The sequence below is a fragment of the Borostomias antarcticus genome, assembly GCF_949987555.1.
Source record: "Borostomias antarcticus genome assembly, chromosome: 6".
Taxonomy (NCBI): domain Eukaryota; kingdom Metazoa; phylum Chordata; class Actinopteri; order Stomiiformes; family Stomiidae; genus Borostomias; species Borostomias antarcticus.
In genome coordinates this window covers 12,697,350-12,715,233 of record NC_140239.1, presented here as the reverse complement: position 1 = coordinate 12,715,233, position 17,884 = coordinate 12,697,350, and the positions used below count along the sequence as shown (strand labels likewise).

The 17,884-nt window shown below is 46.4% G+C and overlaps 2 protein-coding genes across 2 annotated transcripts in view; one reads left to right on the top strand and one right to left on the bottom strand.

Annotated features, from left to right (window-relative positions):
* Nucleotides 1-841: 841 nt before the first annotated feature.
* On the top strand, nucleotides 842-13,712 carry pold2 (polymerase (DNA directed), delta 2, regulatory subunit; the record flags this gene model as incomplete). The annotated part of the gene is made up of 11 exons (XM_084439394.1): nucleotides 842-968; nucleotides 1,703-1,939; nucleotides 6,020-6,141; nucleotides 7,387-7,510; nucleotides 7,899-8,013; nucleotides 8,287-8,485; nucleotides 9,303-9,383; nucleotides 9,677-9,834; nucleotides 12,614-12,741; nucleotides 12,984-13,085; nucleotides 13,558-13,712. The coding sequence occupies exons 2-11, from the start codon at nucleotides 1,705-1,707 to the stop codon at nucleotides 13,710-13,712; spliced, it is 1,419 nt and encodes a 472-aa protein (XP_084295520.1). The 5' UTR covers nucleotides 842-968; nucleotides 1,703-1,704.
* A 60-nt stretch (nucleotides 13,713-13,772) lies between these two features.
* The window catches only part of aebp1b (AE binding protein 1b), a 49,609-nt gene continuing 45,497 nt past the window's right edge, over nucleotides 13,773-17,884 (bottom strand). Inside the window, exons 26-27 of the mRNA XM_084439396.1 lie at nucleotides 17,323-17,489; nucleotides 13,773-15,550 (exon numbers count right to left, since the gene is read on the bottom strand). Coding sequence (XP_084295522.1) covers nucleotides 15,167-15,550; nucleotides 17,323-17,489 — 551 coding nt within the window. The 3' untranslated portion in view covers nucleotides 13,773-15,166. The remainder of the gene's footprint in view (nucleotides 15,551-17,322; nucleotides 17,490-17,884) is intronic.

Genomic DNA, 17,884 nt, shown 5'->3' with positions numbered 1-17,884 from the left:
CTGTGTGCTACTAACCCTGTTCTGCCTCCCCTCTCCCTAGTGCCTCTCTCTCTCCCTCCTATCTTCTAACCAGGTCCAGTGGATGCCCCACTGTCACCAGCAGACCACCCTGAGTCCGATAGATACCCCTGTGTCTAATGTGGATGTCGTAGCAATAAGTTAACACACACACACGTACACACAGACATACACCAGTCCACTTCCGGCTTTGGCCTGGGCCCAGTACCCCCTTCCCCTCACCCTAACCCGGGTCCGTATCCTTTTCCTACCCCCACCCTACCCCTGACCCCTGCCTCTACCTGGACCCAGGCACACACACACACACACACACACAGACATACACCAGTCCTGGGCTCAGATCCCCTTCCCCTCACCCTTACCCGGGTCCATATCCTTTTCCTACCCCGACCCTACCCCTGACCCCTGCCTCTATCTGGGCCCAGGCACATTCACGCACACAGACATACACCAGTGTTTGCCATGTCTCTCCTATGGGCTACAGTATACATCTGCCCTGGGATGGGGGTGTGTACATACACATTAAAAATACACACAAATAGGCCTACGGGGGTGAGAAAGAGAGAGAGAGAGAGAGAGAGAGAGAGAGAGAGGAACAAGAAGCAAAATAACAAGAAGAATAATACAAGATTATAAAATCAGTCAAAAACAATTAAAAAACAATGTAATTTAATCTCTCAACATACACCAATGATCATGGTTGAATATCTATGAATTCATTAATTCATTTACGTGATTGCTATTAAGTGACCTTCCAAAGATGGCTGACTGCAGTACCAGTGACGTGTGTTCTGTGCGACAGCAGCGGGAGTGCGCGGGGTGTTGAACTTCAAGTAGTTGTTTCGCGGGAGATGTGTTGTAATCCAAAACGTTCACAATCAATTAAAGAGGAAAACGCTACGTTAATATCTACAACATCCACCATCTCCCTTGCAGAGTAATCAAACCAGGTAAACGATGATGGTGTTTCTTATTTGCAGAGAGATCCTGCGTCTGCAAGTTGTGAGCTAATGTTAGCTATCAGAATAGGGGTTCGCAATGAACATCACTGTTGCAAAACCAAGACTGGACTCGCTGGTTCAGGGTGAGTTTAGCTAGCGGTAGCTAGGCATACATTTAGCAAAGTTCTCTAACGTCAGCTAGATCGTAAGAGTTTGTTTGCCAGTTAGCTTGCCAACTAGATTTCCGCAAAAGAGAAAATAAAAAAGCATAGATAGTTACCCTTTTTACAGGTTTTCAAAGGATCTGTCTAGCCAGCTAGCTAGTTTTGTAACTTGCTACTTTTGTAACGGGAACATGTCTATGTTCCCCGGGTCCTATGTTCCCCCCCAAAAAGGGTTCTATGTTCCCCGGGTCCTATGTTCCCCCCAAAAAAGGGTTCTATGTCCCCCAACCCGGGGAACATAGGACTCGGAGAATATAGGGATGACCCCTTTGTAACTAGCTGATAAGCAGTTTTTTTATGTTTGCATGTACCCTCTCAGTGATAACGTAACTTTTAAATGTGGATCCTAAGTATGCATGAAGGGAAAGTGTACACAGCTATCATTGAGTAATTTCTGTTTATCAATCTGTGTTTTTGTCACCATAACATCATGGTACCTGCGGAGCGTGATGGTGCCATATCTCCCTCGGCAGACTAAAAGACCCTAGTTGAATCTGTCCTAATGTTGTGTCCCTGCAGCCATGTTGTCGGAGCTCAGCGGCCAGAGAGAGGGGGGTTCTTCCTCCCTGCTGCGTCGGCCGGGCGGGGCGGAGGAGGCGGAGCCGCTGTTTCAGCGGGCGTTGCCAGGGTACGCTCCCCGCTCGGAGAGCTTCAGGGTGGGCGACCGCAGCTTCAGCCGCCAGTACGCACACATCTACGCCGCCCGGCTCATGCAGATGAACCCCTTGCTCACGGAGAGGGCCCGGCACAAGTGGGGTGGGTCGCACACACACACATAAACACATACATACGCACACACACACACACACACACACACATACATACATACACACACACACATATACATATGCACACATACACACACACATACACACACACACACATATATACATACGCACACATACACATACATAAACACACATATACATACGCACACACACACACACACACTAAAACACACATGCACACACACATGTTACTTACACACACACATACACACACATCCACTCACACACTTGTTAAATCTGACTTTCGCACGTACCGTTTGTTCAAGCTAAGGGGCATCTGTAGCTCAGGAGGTAGAGCAGGTCATCTAATGATCGTAGGGTCGGCGGTTCGAATCCCGGCTCCTCCTGTCCACATGTTGAAGTGTCCTTGGGCAAGACACTGAACCACAAATTGCTCCCAATGAGCAGGCTAGCACCTTGCATTAGGGCTGTATATCATCTTGGATTTCGCGATACGATACGCATCCCGATACACAGGTCACGATTTGATACGTATCACGATACAGAGGTCACGATACAATACGATACGATACGTATTGCGATACACACATCATTTACTGAAAGATTTTAAGTGTTCAAGACTGAAAACTGAATGGCTCAAATGCACTATATAGATAACTCAAACTCAATGACTGGACAGAGAGCTAGCTAATAAATATTTTACACTTGATATCCATGCTTTTTAAACTGTCAACATTGTAGTATTTATGGTTTTTCAAAATTATTTATTTGTATGCTTTTTTAACTTAATATTGTAGAATATGCTTTTTAAACTGGATTTAAAAATTTCAATATTTTTTTATTTTTTTTATTTTTTTAAAATAAATTTTACAGCGCCCGGCTGTATCGATACTCCGGGCTGAAAGATCGATACAGTATCGCGAGACTATGTACCGCGATGCATCGTTGTATCGATACAATCCTACAGCCCTACCTTGCATGGCAGCTGCCGCCATTGGTGTGTGAATGTATGTGTGAATGAGATGCCATTGTAAAGCACTTTGGATATAAGCGCTATATAAGCTGTGCAAGCTTTTGCTCTTTTACAGTCTGCCTTTGATGTAGTTCAGTCTCATCTGCAAAGGCTGAAGCTGGTTTCGAACATAGATAAGACGAAGGTCATGATGTTTTCTAGGGCTACTGTGTCGTCACAAAAACTCCCTGTTTTAAGTTGCCAAGGAACAGCCATTGAGCTGGTTTCGTCTTATAAGTATTTGGGCTTCGTGTGTCGATCAACACCTCACGTTCAAATCCCATATTTCAAGTCTAGTCTCTAAACTCAAGGTAAAATTGGGCTTTTGTTTTAGGAACAGATCTCTTTTCTCCCGTAGAGCTAGGAAATATCTTGTGTCAGCAACTTTTCTGCCACTGCTTGATTATGGTGACATAATGTACATGCACGCTTCAGCCACCTGTTCATGTTCTCTGGACACTGTGTATCACTGTGCTTTGCGGTTTGTCACTGGTAGTATGGACTGGAAGAGAGGAGACGCCGCACACTCTGGCAGGTCCGATGCAAGCAATTTATTATGAGACTAAAAAGTTATCAACGTTTCGGCGTGAGCCTTCATCAGGATATGGAAAACACGAACTACGTGTGGTCTTATATACACACAGGTGTGCAATCACTGGATGAGCTGCACCTGTCTAGGGCGTGCCCTGTAATGAGAGAAACTAGAACATGGTCTGCCGGATATCGGCTACATACCAGTACAGGGACACAGTTGATGCAGTGTGCTAGCATAATATAAGTCAGTGCAAAACTAATACTAGTACAACAATCCATTATCAGACAGTAATTCAATACATCATGATACAGCTAAATGTAAAAACATATATACAAAAATAGTGGACACATAGGACCATCCACCAGAAGAATAGGTCTAGTAAATGACAGCCTGGGACATCCGACGAATCACTGTAGCAACAACTCATGTGATCAAACAATGGGCTATTACAAAAAGGGCAAGAGATCAAACTCAACATTAGGCCCTTTTGGTGCAAGGGTCTGAAGTTTGTGAATCCATGCTGCCTCTCGTTTTAGTAGTAGAATTTCAATGTCGCCGCCTCTCCTAGGCTTGGGCACCTGTTCAATACCTATATAGTGTAGAGAGGAAACAATGATTAGCTTCCACAAAATGTGCAGCGACTGGGTAAGTCACGTTTCTGCATCGGATAGAGCTGCGATGCTCCGCTATGCGGACTTCAAGTGCGCGTTGTTTTGCCTACGTAGGCCTTTCCGCACGGACAAGATAATAAATATATCACACTTTCAGTCGCGCATGTGATCATCCCTTGGATAGGGATGTTTTTCCCAGTGTCGGGGTGTTTAAAGTGGTGACATTTGTGGGTGCTATTACACTGGGCGCACGAGCCGCATCTATAGTTCCCGTTAGGGATAGGTGCCAGTAAACGTTGCGGCATAACCGGGCAGGGGGGTAGGTCAGATTTGACCAGATGATCACAGAGGTTCTGGCCCCGGGAAAAAAACAGAGGCGGTGTAGCAAATGTGTCTCTTAGGTGTTTGTCTGAACTAAGGATGTGCCAGTGGCTATGTAAGATCTCTCTAAACTGTACAGCACATTTAGAGTAACGAGTAGAAAAGATCGAACAAGGCTGTTTCTTGTTACCAGATTGTCTCTCAAGTAACTCCGACCTGGATTTTGAGTTAATCTTATACATAGCTTTCCCGATCTGAGACTCGCTGTAACCTCTTTCTCTGAATTTGTTTTTCATGTCAGTCATGTTGCGATGCAGATCGGCAGGTTTGCTGCATATTCTCTTGATTCTGTAGAACTGGCTGTATGGCAAACTATCCTTAAGATGTAGGGGGTGGTGGCTATGTGCGCTGAGCAGGCTGTTACGGTCAGTGGGTTTCTTATACAAGTCAGTATACAACACATGGTCATCTCCCTGCTTTATCAACAGATCTAAGAAATTGATGGCAACTTTGTCAAAATGCATGGCTAATTTCAAGTGGTCGGAACAATCATTAACAAAGGAAAATAAATAATTAAGTTGTTCTGAACTGCCCCGAAACAGCAGAAAAATGTCATCTATATATCTCTTCCACATGATAATGTTAGACAAATAATCATTCCGTACAGGGTTAAAAATCTGAGTTTTTTTTTCCAAAAAGCCAACATACAGGCCAGCATAGTTTGGAGCCATGGGGGAACCCTTGGCTACTCCTTTCTTCTGTAAGAAGTAGTTCTCCTGAAAAAGGATCCTGATGAAGGCTCACGCCGAAACGTTGATACCTTTTTAGTCTCATAATAAATTGCTTGCATCGGACCTGCCAGTGTGCGGCGTCTCCTCTCTTCCAGTCCATATACCTGTACTTACCGCCTGCCTGCACCTCGGATAGGTGTGCGTTTTTCTCTCCTCTCCTGTTTGTCACTGGTTGTAAAAATCTGACCCATCATTACACTTTGTATAAAAAAGCAGAATGGTCATCTTTGTCTGATAGGAGATACACTCATTGGTTGACTTTTATTTATAAAGCTCTCCTTGGTGTTGTCCCGTCCTATCTAGGAAACTACCCAATTAGGAATCAAGGACATTACATCTTACGATCATCTGACTTCTCTACACTGACTGTCCCTCGAGTGTTCACAGAACTGGGGAAAAAGGCATTTCGCTATGCTGCTCCCTCTGCATGGAATTCCTTGCAAGCTGACTTAAAATTGCCTGAACTGATCCTGTTTGACAGCTTTGTGGAAATTCTCAAGGATAAGGAACTTGAAAGCATTGATGTTTGTCACTGCTTTAAATCAGTTGTTATACCTCTAACTTGAGCTTATTTTATTTATTGTATCTATGCTATTTGTATTATAACCTTTTGTATTGTAATTTGCTGCCTCTTGGCCAGGTCGCTTTTGAAAAATAGATTTTCTATCGCAATGAGCTTACCTGGTTAAATAAAGGTCTAATAAAAAAAGAAAGAAAGTGCAGTCCATTTACAATTCCCGAGGGACCTCCATGTCAGATCAGGGACTTACATCTCTCTCTCTCGCTCTCTCTCTCGCTCTCTCTCTCTCTCTCTCAGGAGCTGACGTCTCGGTGAAAAAGCTGTGTGACCTGCAGATGGGAGAGCAGTGTTGCATTGTGGGAACTGTGTTCAAGCATATGGAGCTGCAGCCGTCCATCCTGAAGGAGATCAGTGAGGAGGTACATCTGAACCTGGGTTCAGGGAACAACCAAGACTGCTGCAGGGTTAGAACTCAAATGTGAATTACTATCAGGGTTGCAAAGGGCCGGAAAATGTCAGGTAAATTTCTAGAAATTGACCATGATAACTTAAGCTCGGGAATTTAGGAAATGTTTACTTTTTTGTAGCCTATAACAGCTTTTTTTTTACTAAAATAAATGCTAAATACATTTATTTTAGGATTTTATCCTATTTTCACCCAATTTGGTGGCCAATTGACCCTGACCTCGTGTCTATTTGCCCCCTACTAACTGTTGAGGATTGATCACACAGCCCGGCTCTTCGGCAGTGTGAAAGCGTGAGACAGCTCCTTCACTCTCCCCGCTCACAACTGCAATTCTGACACCAGACAGGATCAAACTCTCAAGCCAAGATTAAACTAACCACCCTCGGGGAGCGGTGGCCCAATAGGCCACTCCCTCTAGTCGGGCCATACTGGGATCTGATGAGACCACGGGTCCCCGGTGGGCAACTGCACCAGAACACGATGCATTAGACCGCTACACCACCGCAGACCCGTGTAACAGGGCATGTAGCCTAGTTGGGAAAAAACATAAAATGCAATTCTAGATCTTGCAGCATGATCTTGGTTAAAACAACTTGATTTAGTGCAAATTTCAACTTTGCACTGTGCATTCATCCATCACATGTGCAGCTAATTCCTAGCATCCTGCACACTAAGAGGGCTGTAGAATCCATTCAAGTTCTACTCTCAAATAGATCAAAAGTCAAAAATGTCATTTTAAAATGATGTATTAGAAATGTTTCCCTGCATATCTGCTATGACAAAACAAAATGTTTATATTTATGTCTGTGGGTATAAATAACCCCCAAATTCCCAGTTTATTCCCGTTAATTCCCATACATTTCCGTTAATTCCCATGGAAAGTTTCCAACTTTGAATATTCACAGAATTATGCAACCCTAATTGCTATGGAGTGCCAGGTTTCAACACGTCTTCAAATCTCATGGAAAGACTCACAACGAGACGGATGTTCTAAATCTCTGGTTAACACTCAGTCTCTACTGTCTCATCCTGTCACAATCCACCCCCTCACTCAGCCCTGCAGACCTCAGGACCACCTCTAAAGAGACCGTTCAGTCAGTCCATTTTTCAGAGTCCATTGTTTCTGCCCCATATCTGGTAGACGATGGCTATCACTCATCTCTCTCTCTCTCTCTCCCTCTCTCTCTCTCTCTCTCAGCACAACCTGCTACCCCAGCCTGCACGCACCAAGTTCATCAGCCAATCAGATGAGCTGATATTGGAGGACGAGCTGCAGAGGATCAAGCTGGAGGGAAAAATCCAGGCAGACATGTTTGTTACAGGTCTGAGTGTGTTACAGGTCTGAGTGTGTTACGGGTCTGAGTGTGTTACGGGTCTGAGTGTGTTACGGGTCTGAGTGTGTTACGGGTCTGAGTGTGTTACGGGTCTGAGTGTGTTACGGGTCTGAGTGTGTTACGGGTCTGAGTGTGTTACGGGTCTGAGTGTGTCTGAGCTCTGTCTGCTCTCTACTGTCTCTGGGAAGAGAGGTCTCTCTGCAAGGGCCCGACACTAGTAGGAGATTATAAAGGAGATCATTTAGATTTGTTTTGAGGAAGAATTGATCACCGCTGAAATATTCAGATAGTCACTTAGATCTGAGTAGCATCTCTCTCCCTCGCTCCCCTCTCTCTCCCTCCCTCTGTCCCCCCCCCCCCCTCCTCCCTCCCTCAGGCAGTGTGATCGCCCTGTACGGAGCAGAGAGGAATGATGGGAAGTTCACCGTGGAGGATTACTGCACCGCAGACCTCCCTCCACAAACCCCCAGACCCAGTGTCAGCTCCGACAGGTACACACACACACACACACACACACACCCTCAGCTCCGACAGGTACACGCACACACACACCTTCAGCTCTGACAGGTACATACACACACACGCACACACACCCTCAGCTCCGACAGGTACGCACACACACACACACACACACACACACACACACACACACACACACTCACCCTCAGCTCCGACAGCTACACACACACACCCTCAGCTCCGACAGCTACACACACACACACACACAGCAGTATTGTGTTGGTCAGTTCCCATGTCTCCGGTAGGTTTGTTCTCCTGGCCTCGGGCCTGGGCTTGGGCAGTAGTCATGGCGACAGCATGCTGTCTCTGCAGCTGCTGGTTGACATGGTAACGGGTCAGCTGGGCGAGCGGGCGGAGCAGAGCGGGGCGGCGGCCATCTGCAGAGTCCTGCTGGCCGGGAACCTGCTGAGCCCCTCCACCCAGGACAGGGACACCTCCACCAAGGTGAGGCCCTGACCCCGACCCCGAACCAGATATGGCCGTTTCAGTTCGCCCCTATTGACAATCAATGGGGGGAATTTTTCGCTCCTGAGCCAAAAATGAATGGAGGTGAATGGGCGGCCGTGTGTGGCGCCCCCCTCGGGTCAGATCTGCTCCAAAATGTCATGGTTTAGTTGGCCCTTCCACCACGTTTCATGAAAATCGGTCTGGTAGTTTTTGTGTAATCCTGCTAACAAGTAAACCAACCAATAAACCAACCAACACACGCCACCGAAAATGTCCTCTTGCCTAAAGTCAGGGGGGCCGTATTTAGAAGTGACACCCCAGTACTAAGGTGGAGGGGACTGATTTAGAAGTGACACCCCAGTACTAAGGTGAGGGGACTGATTTAGAAGTGACATCCCAGTACTAAGGTGAGAGGACTGATTTAGAAGTGAAACCCCAGTACTAATGTGAGGGAACTGATTTAGAAGTGACACCCCAGTACTAAGGTGAGGGGACTGGTTTGGAAGTGACACCCCAGTACTAAGGTGAGAGGACTGATTTAGAAGTGACACACCAGTACTAAGGTGAGGGGACTGATTTAGAAGTGACACCCCAGTACTAAGGTGAGGGGACTGATTTAGAAGTGACACCCCAGTACTAATGTGGAGGGATACTGTATGGGCTGTACTGTATGTGTTGGTGGTCAAAGAGACCGCGTTGCTGCCATTGGCATAATGCTGTGTGAGTGGTCACTGTTCACTGAGGTTCACCTTGACTAACAACCCTCCTCTCCACCTCTCCTCCTGCTCCTCTCCTCCTCCTCTCCTCTTGCCAGGCCAAGTACCTGACTAAGAAGACTCAGGCCAGCAGTGTGGAGGCCATGAGACTACTGGATGAGATGCTACTGCAGCTGGTGGTGAGAGGGAGGGAGAGAGAGGGAGGGAGGGAGGGAGGGAAGGGGGAGAGGGAGGGAGACAGAGAGGGAGGGAGGGGAAGGGAGAGAAACTACAGTTCCCTGCAGAGATATAGATAGAGTACATGTACATGTCCAGCATTACAGTATGGTGTGTGTGTGTGTGTGTGTGTGTGTGTGTGTGTGTGTGTGTGTGTGTGTGTGTGTGTGTGTGTGTGTGTGTGTGTGTGTGTGTGTGTGTGTGTGTGTGTGTGTGTGTGTGTGTGTGTGTGTGTGTGTGTGTGTGGTCTCCCCAGGCGTCGGTGCCCGTGGATGTGATGCCTGGTCAGTACGACCCCTCCAACCACCTGCTTCCCCAGCTGCCCCTCCACCGCTGCATGTTCCCTCTGTCCAGCCCCTACCCCACCCTGACCCTGGTCAGCAACCCCTACCAGGCTGACCTGGACGGACTCAGGTTAACACACACACCAACATTCTAAGGCCTTGTCCACACGTACACAGGTGTTTTTGAAACTGGGGTTTTTCATTCTTAAAAAAAAATCAGTCCACATGAAAACGCTAAAACACGCTGGCCAGGCTGTCGCTTCCTCATTCTGTTAGATGGCGCCCCTTTATTAGCCAGAAGCAAACACAAGTGGAGCAGTATTTTGGTAACCGAGAGCTGCAGAGTTGTGTGGCTCAGTCCACAGGGTTCTTATTTCAGCAAACCGTAAACAGGAGGTAATGGCTACATAAAAAAGCCCAAAACTCTGATCATCACCAACATTCTAAAACTGGACTATCCTCACTAGGGATGGGAGAAAAAATCGATTCTGTTACAAATCGCGATTTTTGTTTTTGACGATTTTTAAATCGCCATGCTGCCCCAAAAAATATTTTTTTGTTATAAAAAAAACAACAACCAAAAAACAACTTCCTGCTAGAATGGAACGCTTCGCGTATTAGCTAGGTTACGGTTATTATTCAGTCAGAAGAAGCAGCAACCATGTCGGACGACAATGAGAAGATTCATGCTGCACCTCCACAATTCAAATCACACATCTGGAAGAAATTCAGCTTTCATAACTCGCTAGGTAAAAAAAATACGCAATAAATCGTCATATAGTATCACAATATTGCAGAATCACAATTGCCACAAAAATCGCCAATATAAATCGAATCGGCACCTAAGTATCGGGATAAAATCTAATCGGGAGGTCCCTGCCAATTCCCGGCCCTAATCCTCACCAACAATCTAAAACTGGACTATCCTCAACAAAACATTCTAAAACTGGACTATCTTCACCAACATTCTAAAACTGGACTATCCTCACCAACATTGTAAAAGTGGACTATCCATACCAACATTGTAAAAGTGGACTATCCTCACCGACATTCTAAAACTGGACTAGCCATACCAACATTCTAAAACTGGACTATCCATACCAACATTCTAAAACTGGACTATCCATACCAACATTCTAAAACTTGACTATCCTCACCGACATTCTAAAACTGGACTATCCATACCGACATTCTAAAACTGGACTATCCTCACAGACATTCTCAAACTGGATTATCCATACCAACATTCTAAAACTGGACTATCCATACCGACATTCTAAAACTGGACTATCCATACCGACATTCTAAAACTGGACTATCCATACCGACATTCTAAAACTGGACTATCCTCATCGACATTCTAAAACTGGACTATCCTCACCAACATTGTAAATCCACAAATCTTGTAGACCTACACATGGATATCGATCTCCTGCGTAAAGCGACCATATAATTCTTTGGATATTATATTCAATCCTGCTGCAAAGTCGGCTTCGTAATGACAACACTGGAATATATAGACATGTATAGAGGCTATAAAGAACTACTACAGGAATATATGCATTTGAAAAATGTATTAGGAACCAATTATTTTATAGCATCTGAGGTTTACTTGATTTTTTATTGTGGGTACCACGACAGTTTGAATGGCTTTGCTAATTTGTACAATAAGGCAAAAAATCGATGTGGAGGCAGCCCTTGCCATGGTGCACACACTCACACACTGGCACAACGTGTCCAATGCTAAGTTGCTGATTGGTTAGAAAATTGTAATAATGTCCCTGACATGTTACGTTCTAAAACAGCCATCACCAACAGGCGGACCGCGGTCCGGATCTGGACCCAGAAGCCGTCTAATCCGGACCTCGTCTTTAACCCGATAAATCAATTAGAATTTCTCCCTTTTGACGGAGCGTAGGCAACTAGTTTGAGCCTACACAGCCTTTGTAGTATATTACGGCATTTGTTTACTATCTCACGCGTCGCTAGCCAATCGAATCTGCGTGTTCATTGCCTGACGTCAACCAGTCTACACTTGACAGCCTAGCTATTGTTAACATTACTGTTAGAGCGATTCCTTGCTAACATTAGTTGGAGTTGGACACTGCATGACCAGAGAAACGTAACGACAAACGAAGAGGGAAGTGAGATACTACAAGACAGAAGTAACGTCAGCCTATACATGCCCTGCTCTAAAATAAGAAAAATAGATGTGGGGCGTTCCATCAAGAATGGACCGAGTTGTATATATTCATTCTCACCGCGGGTAGCTCTAAACCTGTTTGTCTCATATATTTCAAAAGCTACCTTGTTTTTAAATGTAGACCTCATTTTACTCAAGTTTATAGTAGCCTACTTTTTATTTATAATCCCTCCTAAATGTGAAATCCCTCCTAAATGTGAAGTGTCAGTAAACAGGTTGAAATATTGTTGAAATGTAGCCTACTTCATTTGATTTTAAAGTAAATTGGGAACCATACAACTGAAGTGAACAATATTTTAACTTCCATGCGTATTTCACAGTAACATACTTGCTGCTATACAATAATTTGATAGGAATATGCAAGGAAAAAAAATCTGTGTTGAGGGCATAAAAAACGCACGCATCACCACCGGACCCTGACTTGAGGCTACTTTGTCAAAATGGACCTCTTAGAACTTTACCCCTGTTCTAAAACATGTTGCAAGGAATTTGACAAGTTGAATCTCTTGAGACTCACTGAGCTGGCTTCAGCCGACCGGCTACGGGGTGCTTCTCTGCGCTGCTCTAAAACTGTTCTGTCGCGTTTTACACACACCACACTTACACATGCACAGACACTCCCTCTGTCTCTTGCGGTCTCTCTCTCTCTCTCTCTCTCACACACACACACACGCACTGATAGCGTCCCCCTACGGTTTTCCGGCAGGTTCCTGGGCACATCGGGGCAGAACATCAGTGACATCCAGAGATACAGCAGCATGGACGATCACCTGGAAATCCTGGAGAACACTCTCCACCTCAGACACCTGGCCCCCACTGCACCAGACACGCTGGGTAACACACCTCAGACACCTGGCCCCCACTGCACCAGACACGCTGGGTAACACCTCAGACACCTGGCCCCCACTGCACCAGACACGCTGGGTAACACACCTCAGACACCTGGCCCCCACTGCCCCAGACACGCTGGGTAACATGCACGCACGCACACACACACACACACACACAAACACACACACACTGGTTCTATACTGGATCTGGTCGAGTGACCTGACTGCTGTCCCTCTCTCTCTCAGGCTGCTATCCGTTCTACCTGAAAGACCCGTTCATCCTGGAGGAGTGTCCTCACGTCTACTTCAGTGGCAACGCCCCCTCGTTCCAGTCCAAGTGTGTCTCAGGTCAGCCCCTAAGCACCCAACACCCTCCCTGTCTAAGGCCCCTAAGCACCCCACACCCTCCCTGTCTGAGGCCCCTAAGAACCCCACACCTTCCCTGTCTCTGAAGCCCCTAAGCACCCCACACCCTCCCTGTCTCTGAGGCCCCTAAGCACCCCACACCATCCCTGTCTCTGAGGCCCCTAAGCACCCCACACCATCCCTGTCTCTGAGGCCCCTAAGCACCCCACACCCTCCCTGTCTCTGAGGCCCCTAAGCACCCCACACCCTCCCCTGTCTCTGAGGCCCCTAACAGGACTGTCCAGCTCCAGCTCTGAAGGGCAGAGTACATATCTGGTTCAGTGTCCACCTGTTTAGGGGGTCAGTCAGCCCTGCTCTAAAGCCTGGCTGGTCAGGGGGGTTCTTGGTGTCTGACAGCAACGTCTCACCTTGTTTGGTTCCTCATTCTATCTCCTCTTCTGCGTCTCCTTCTCAGGTCCTGATGGTCAGGAGGTCCTCCTGGTCACTATCCCAGAATTCAGCAGTACTCAGACGGCCTGCCTGGTCAACCTAAGAACGTTGGAGTGTGAGCCAATCAGCTTCTCCTCTTTCTCCGCTGGTGACGAGGACGAGATGAATATCAGCCACTAAACACGCACGCACACACACATGCACACAGCCCACTGAAGATGCTGTTTTTTGCCCAGGAGAGGGCAGTCATGTTACCAATATCCTGTCTTCTGTAGAGTCTCGTTCACACACATCAGCCAGAGACAGTTTTAAGCAATTTTCTGAAGAACACAACTGCCTCTTTGGAATGTTGGAAGTCCTAGAACTGCTATTTTGAAGATTAAACACGTCACATCTTATGGAGACTCCTGACAAGACAGATGTTATAAAAGAGGAGTCTTGGCTTTATAATGCTGTACAGGCCATAGTATTAATCACTTTATAATACTGTACAGACTATAGTAATAATCACGCTGTTCCAGGCCAGTGTGTCAAAGCACTGAATAAACTGAGGCTGTTACCAATATGAGCGGTTCTAATATATAGGGAGCTTACAGTCCATGGGTAATGTTTTTGTCTTAAACGTGTGTGTGTGTGTGAGAATGTGTGTGTCTCTGTGTGTGTGAGAGAGATGTCTACGCTGATGGAACCATCTGTGTACTAGAAACGGGGAGGACAAAGAACCCCACACGTGGCGTATGTAAACAAGCCTTTATTAACTGAACAATAATAACAGTCATCTAGCGAGCCTCTTCTTCCAGAGGGACATCTCTGGATCTGTCTGCACAAATCCACTTCCCCAACCTTCATCACACCACATCTCTACTTCCCCAACCTTCATCACACCACATCTCAAAAGCTGTTGTACTGTTTGTGAGTTTTTGTTGTCACGGATGAAAATAATGTCAATAAATCTAGCTTTTCATATGAACTACTGTTAAGTAAATTGTTCTGTTTGGAATGTGAAAGGATGATAGAAAGATAGTTTCTAACTGGCCACCAGTGTAGCTACAACACCAGATATATACACCAGAATAGACATATCTATTCAGATATATTCACATAGGAGAGAGGCGTGACCATTTGGTCAGGGTCAATAAAAGGGGTGGGTCTAGAACAAAGGGGGCAGATGTAGAACTTATTTCCCAGATTGGTGTGGTCAGGTGTTCCTGATGGGGCGTGGCCATCAGGTCAGGTCCTGAGGAGGTGTGGCCACCAGGCCCAGTGCAGGTCAGGGTGAAGTGTTGAATGACTATCAGGATCTAAACTGGTGAGTGTCTGACTGTACCTGGGCTGTACCCTGGTCCACAGCCCCCAGCTAACCCTCTATCAAGTGTGTGTGTGAGAGAGAGCGAGAGAGAGAAATGGGTGAAGAGCAAAGAAAAGTCATCGGTTGACATTTCTATCACTGTGTGCCTCATCACCGTGTGCTGTGAAAATCCACTGTATGATGAATAAAAGTTTGTTTTGGTGAAATGTTTGTGTGTGTGTAACATGTCTGTGTGTGTGACATGTTTGTTTGTGTGTGACGTGTTTGGCTCTGTGTGTGACGTGTTTGGGTGTGTGTGTGTCAGCTGGACCAGTGTCTGGGTGTCTCAGTAATCGTCGATCTTCAGCTCGTAATTATAATCCAGGATGGAGTCGGTGAATCCGCCAGGCGCCGACGTCTGCCCCAGGAACCAGGAGTCATACCAGGAAGTGGTGGTCTCCGTGGTCTGGGGGGCCGTGGTGGTGGTGGTGGTGGTCGGGGGCAGCGTAGTTGTCGACCTCGTCAGTCTCTCCTGCCGTAGGCGGCGGAGCCGTGCGATCCGCAGCTTCCTCAGGCGCAGGCGCCGCATCTCGGGGTCTGAGGCCACGCCCCCGTGGTTGTGCGCAGCCACGCGCCTGCCGTTGCCGCCACCGACCACCGTGTTCCGACGGGAACCGCTGTTGCCATGGCTGAGCAGACGGATGGGCTTGTTGCCGTGCAACGCCATGATCTGTGTGGATCAGTACTCAGATCATTCAATCAATCGATAGATGCTTTAGGGTGCGTGTCCACCATGGATGTGTTTGTCTGGTGTCCACCGGCAAACGGTGTTTTAGAGCTGGCGCTGTTTTCTCGTTGTTTAAAATGGGTAATGAGCTCTAGGGCGCTAAAGAGACAAGATGTGTAATACACCCATGGATGTGTTCCAAGTGCTTTTTAGCGCTATAGCGCCATGAGCTCTAGGCTTTTTTTTGCAGCTGAAAAAAGTTGAACGTTTTGGACTAGAGCGCTGTTCTGACGACAACGGTTGGTTTTTGGCGAAACGTTAGCACTAGCTAGTTAAAGGAGAATGCTCGTTTTTGACAACCTGGACCTTATTTACGGCATATTATAAGACATTTGACTCACCGAGATAACTTTGGTGTAATTTGGAGGCCTGTAGAATAAATTTAAAATCCAGCGCGAGCCAAGTATATCCATGTAATGGCGGCGGACGGGGCACTGGGAATGCAGCTTTTAAAAAATCTATTTTCTGCCGCGAAACAGTTGTTTTCATCAATCTGTCTTGATGAATCGCTAGTTGTGCTTACATAGAGCGAGGGCTTGTTGTGGTTTTCACATGCTTCTGTAATATGATCTTTAGAAATGAAATAGCTTCCCCACTTGCTCCAGCATGCATGGCACAGCGTGCTGGAGCAATGCTTGCGTGCTGTGCGCATGCGTGCTGGAGCAAGTGGGGAAGCTATTTCGTTTCTAAAGACGTTACAACACGTTAGATTTGAAAACTGGAATTATTTTGAGCTACAAAGCTAAATTGTTATCACCAAATGCATGGTTTTACACATTTACGGTTTTTGTGACGTCGCATCAGAGTGGGAGTTAATGTAGCCCCTTCCACTAGTTATCTCCACTAATTGGAAGGCATTCTCAAAAAGATCAGTTTTCAGTGACCAAACACTCAGTGTTGTGTGGACGGGAGGCCAAAACGCAGAAAAAAAAAAACGTTTTCATAAATATCCGTGTATGTGTGGACGGGGCCTAAATATGCACATGCTGAAAATATGGACATAGACTGTATGATATGTAATTGTAGTCATGCTTGTGGCTTGTGGCTTTAATAGATACCTATTCGGGGGGCGTTAATAGAATAGATAGTAATAGTTAATAGATACCCATAATGTTAAATGTACTGTAGCTAGCAAAGAGTGAGCTAGCAACGACTGGCTAACTTTTAAAGCTTTAGCTAAGTGTGCCCAAACTCCTTATTTAACAAATCTTGCATATACGTACGTCTACCTTTGCCGAACACCAAAACTGTACCTTTGAAAACTGTGGCCTAATAGAAGCAAGAAACTAAATTTTTCGGCTATGAAGACGTTGGCGTTTGTCTGACTGGGGAGGCGGGGCTCCAGTAACTTTTGCGCGTCAGAGACCTTTCTATGGCGCGAAAGCAGAACGGCGGGAAGATTCATCACAGACTCTTTCTAAACAGCCTAAGCCCATGTATCCGATGCACAATGCATTCTCCTGGTCTCGATAAATCTGAGTTTTGTTAGCCAACGTAAGTGTAAAACATTGGTAGCCTAGCCAGCTCTAAACTCCAGCTGTAGTGCACTGTAAGCTTGATGCTGTTCAGCTACATACAGCTTGGCGGACACGCACCCTTACTGACTGAAGAGAAGCTGAGCAGGTTTGATTCTGAGAGAACTTCACTGAGTGAGTGAGGTAAAGACTGATAGAAGGAGGAGAGGAGGAAGATGAGGAGAGGAGCAATTCCGTCACCTGTTTGATGCGATCCCAGTTGGACTTGGCCAGGGTGAAGCTGCAGCTTGTGGCGCCCGGCTCATAGCCCACCACACACAGCCTGGTCAGCGGGGAGTAGCCCTCGGCCCGCACCGTCACCCGGTACTCTCCGGGGTTCAGCAGACGCCAGTAGTCCCCTGACCCTCCTACAGGGGGCAGCAGACAAGATGGGAGATAACACAAGCCCATCCCAAGTATTAGACAGAAGTGTGTGTTAACGTGTAAGTCCATGAGTCAATAAAGGACTTTTAATCTACAGGTTATCCCGTGCCTCGGGATCACCTTCAACCTCTACTCCAATCAGAACTGCCCTCTCCTTGAAGAGCGCCAGACTTTTCTACTTCAACCCTACAAATGTGACTGTGATTGACCCCGTGCAGCACTCCCTATGTTTTCTTTTTTTGTGATCAGTAGTTTTTTATTGTTTTCCTTACAAACAAGACAAAACAATACAGCACAGAATACTCTGAGATAAGACATTAGAAGATCAACTGCAAGACACTTGGGGAAGGCCAAAACAAAACCAAACATAAATGAAACA